The sequence below is a fragment of the Triticum urartu genome, chromosome 5A (assembly GCF_056163025.1).
Source record: "Triticum urartu cultivar PI428250 chromosome 5A, HENAU_Tu73, whole genome shotgun sequence".
Taxonomy (NCBI): Eukaryota; Viridiplantae; Streptophyta; class Magnoliopsida; order Poales; family Poaceae; genus Triticum; species Triticum urartu.
This window is the reverse complement of record NC_141877.1, coordinates 676,702,718-676,705,285: the sequence shown is the minus strand read 5'-3', so window position 1 is coordinate 676,705,285 and position 2,568 is coordinate 676,702,718. Positions and strand designations below refer to the sequence as shown.

The 2,568-nt window shown below is 45.3% G+C and overlaps 1 protein-coding gene across 1 annotated transcript; it reads left to right on the top strand.

Moving 5' to 3' along the window:
• The first annotated feature begins 843 nt into the window (after positions 1-843).
• LOC147974041 (uncharacterized) lies at positions 844-2,004 on the top strand. The gene is made up of 3 exons (XM_087524884.1): positions 844-954; positions 1,039-1,491; positions 1,711-2,004. Exons 1-3 carry the CDS (start codon positions 844-846, stop codon positions 2,002-2,004), a joined length of 858 nt encoding a protein of 285 aa, XP_087381010.1.
• The last annotated feature ends 564 nt before the right edge of the window (positions 2,005-2,568 follow it).

Here is a 2,568-nt window from a genome sequence, read left to right as displayed (position 1 = left end):
CTGAGGAAGCTTCCGGTCGTCCGCCCCGCGAGGCTTGGCCCCTCGCGAGGGTCTTGAGCTTGAGCTGATGAAGATGGGCCGCGATGGGCCCCCACTTGAGCCACGCCGCAGGCCGCAGGTAGGCAAGTCTGGGGACCCCCGTTCCCAGAACGCCGACACACTAGATCCCTCTCTATCCCCTGCGTCGGTCCTCCCCCGTCGCCCCTCCTCCCTCTGTGCTGCCGTCACCTCCTCCTCCTTGCTGGACTCGGTACCGGCATCCTCCTCCATCCTCCCTCTCCACTCGCCGCTGGCCGGCCCCTCCTCGCTCCGCCTTCCTCCTCCGTCCTCCCTCCACTGGCTGTCGGCCGGCCCCTCCTCCTCCTTGATGGACTCGGCACCAGCCTCCTCCTCCGTCCTCCCTACATTTTGATTTAGTTGATTTAGTAGGCTAGTTGATTCAGAGCATTTTGATTTAGTTGATTAGTAGGCTAGTTGATTTAGTTGATTTAGAACATTTTGATTTAGTTGATTTAGTATGCTAGTTCATTTTGTTGATTTAGAACATTTTGATTTAGTTGATTTAGTAGGCTAGTTCATTTAGTTGATTTAGTATGCACCATTTTCATTTAGTTGATTTAGAACATTTCCATTTAGTTGATTTAGAACATTTTCATTTAGTTGATTTAGTTACTTTTTGGCAAAATGTAGGTGGTACCTTGTCATCTAATATGTTACTAGATCTTAGGATTATAATTGTCCATCAAATTGCTTCTCGCGGAAGAACCAAAAATATCTCATGCTACTTTTTTTCTTTCCTATGAAGTGGATCGTTAATCCTTTGCTCATATTGCTTTAGGAAAAATGGCGCCGCCACCACCACTATGTCGACTATGCAAGTCAAGGTGCGCCAGCAGCCTTGCAACTGGCAAGCTGTTCGGCATCTACTTCCAGCCGGGTTTTCGTCATGCGGCGGTAAGAAATTAGATGAAATGTAATAACTATTTTATTTTTAGTGTTGGCATTACTGCATTGTGTCATTTTGCTTATTTTACACAGATCGTCCCATGCAATGTGAGGTTGAAATTCAACAAGCTGACAGGAGACATTGTGACATTTGAGGCTCCTGGGGGGCCATACATTATGGAGGTCGAGAAAGGATGCAATATGTCGCAGATTGGAGGAGATGGATGGGCCCGTTTCGTCGCTCGCATGCATCTTACTGCTGGTGAGTTGATCAACTTCTCCTTCAGAGCAGAAAGACCCAAGCTGGCTATCATTTATCTCAACCTGGTGGAAGATGATGAAGATGACGAAGATGATGAAGATAATGAGGACCCACTCAATGAAGATGATGAGGACCCACTTCATGAAGCCATCGTAGCTCAAAGAACAAGGCTGAGCGAGGAGGAGGTGTCCAACCTGTGGGACATAATTCCGCCACGTGCTGACTTTGTCGGGGTGCCATTCGTGAAACGCCTGACAAATACCATGGCTGATCGACATGATATGGTATGTTATACTTACAAATGCAAATTATCCGGTGAAATACTTAGTGTACAGTCCAATGATATGGTATGTTGTGTGGAATCTAGTCGATGATATGTTTTAGTGTAGAGTTCGATCACATGCTTATTAGTGTAGAATCTAAGGAAACTATTAATAGTGTAGATAATCCATATGTACTTATTTGTGAGGCTATTTATTAATTGAAATGTTTTTCTTATTCAGAAATTGGCAAAGAGCATATCTGTGAGTTATGGTATCGAGCCTGATGAAGAAGGCTCAGCTGGACTACGCCATACTGCAAGGGACTCCGTCACAACCTGTACTTACCGTGTGGACGCGGACGGTCGCACACACTTAAACTCGGTTGGGTGGAAGAAATTCCTCGATGGCAAGAATCTTCGTGTTGGACGGGCCATCCTAATTACTATCAGGAACACCAACCGCCCAGGCTTGAGGATGATGATTGTCTTTGATATCATCGAGAACTACATATGTGTGTGTGGCTATATCATCTAGAACTACATATGTGTGTGTGGCTATATCATCTAGAACTACACATGATGATCATCGTCGATATCATCTAGAACTACATATGATGATCGCCGTTGATATGACCTTGTACTGCTTGAGGATGCATGTTGACTATGCATTAAATTGTTATCTAGTACTCCCTTCGTTCCAAATTACTCGTCGTGGTTTGAACTAAAACCAGTAATGGTTTATGAATTTGATATCTACTAGCAGTACCTAGTATCTAGTATCTGAAAGGGAAACTGAAACGGAAAGGGGTACGGGGGGAAATGATGAAAGATATAGCAGTAGCGAGGAACTGCAAAATTGCTACAGCTAAGTAATAGTAGCGCGTTCACAAAAAGCGCTGCTGATATCGTCAACAATAGTAGCGTGGGTAAGGACCACGCTACTACTATAAGTTAGCTGTAGCGCCTTATTAGTAGCGCGGCCACCCGCGCCGCTGCTAGCCTCAAAACCCATGCTACTACTAGGGTTTTCCCTAGTAGTGATGAGACTTGATCAATTGCTCTTTAATTGGCTTCTTCGGATCCTCCTCTGCCGGTAGGG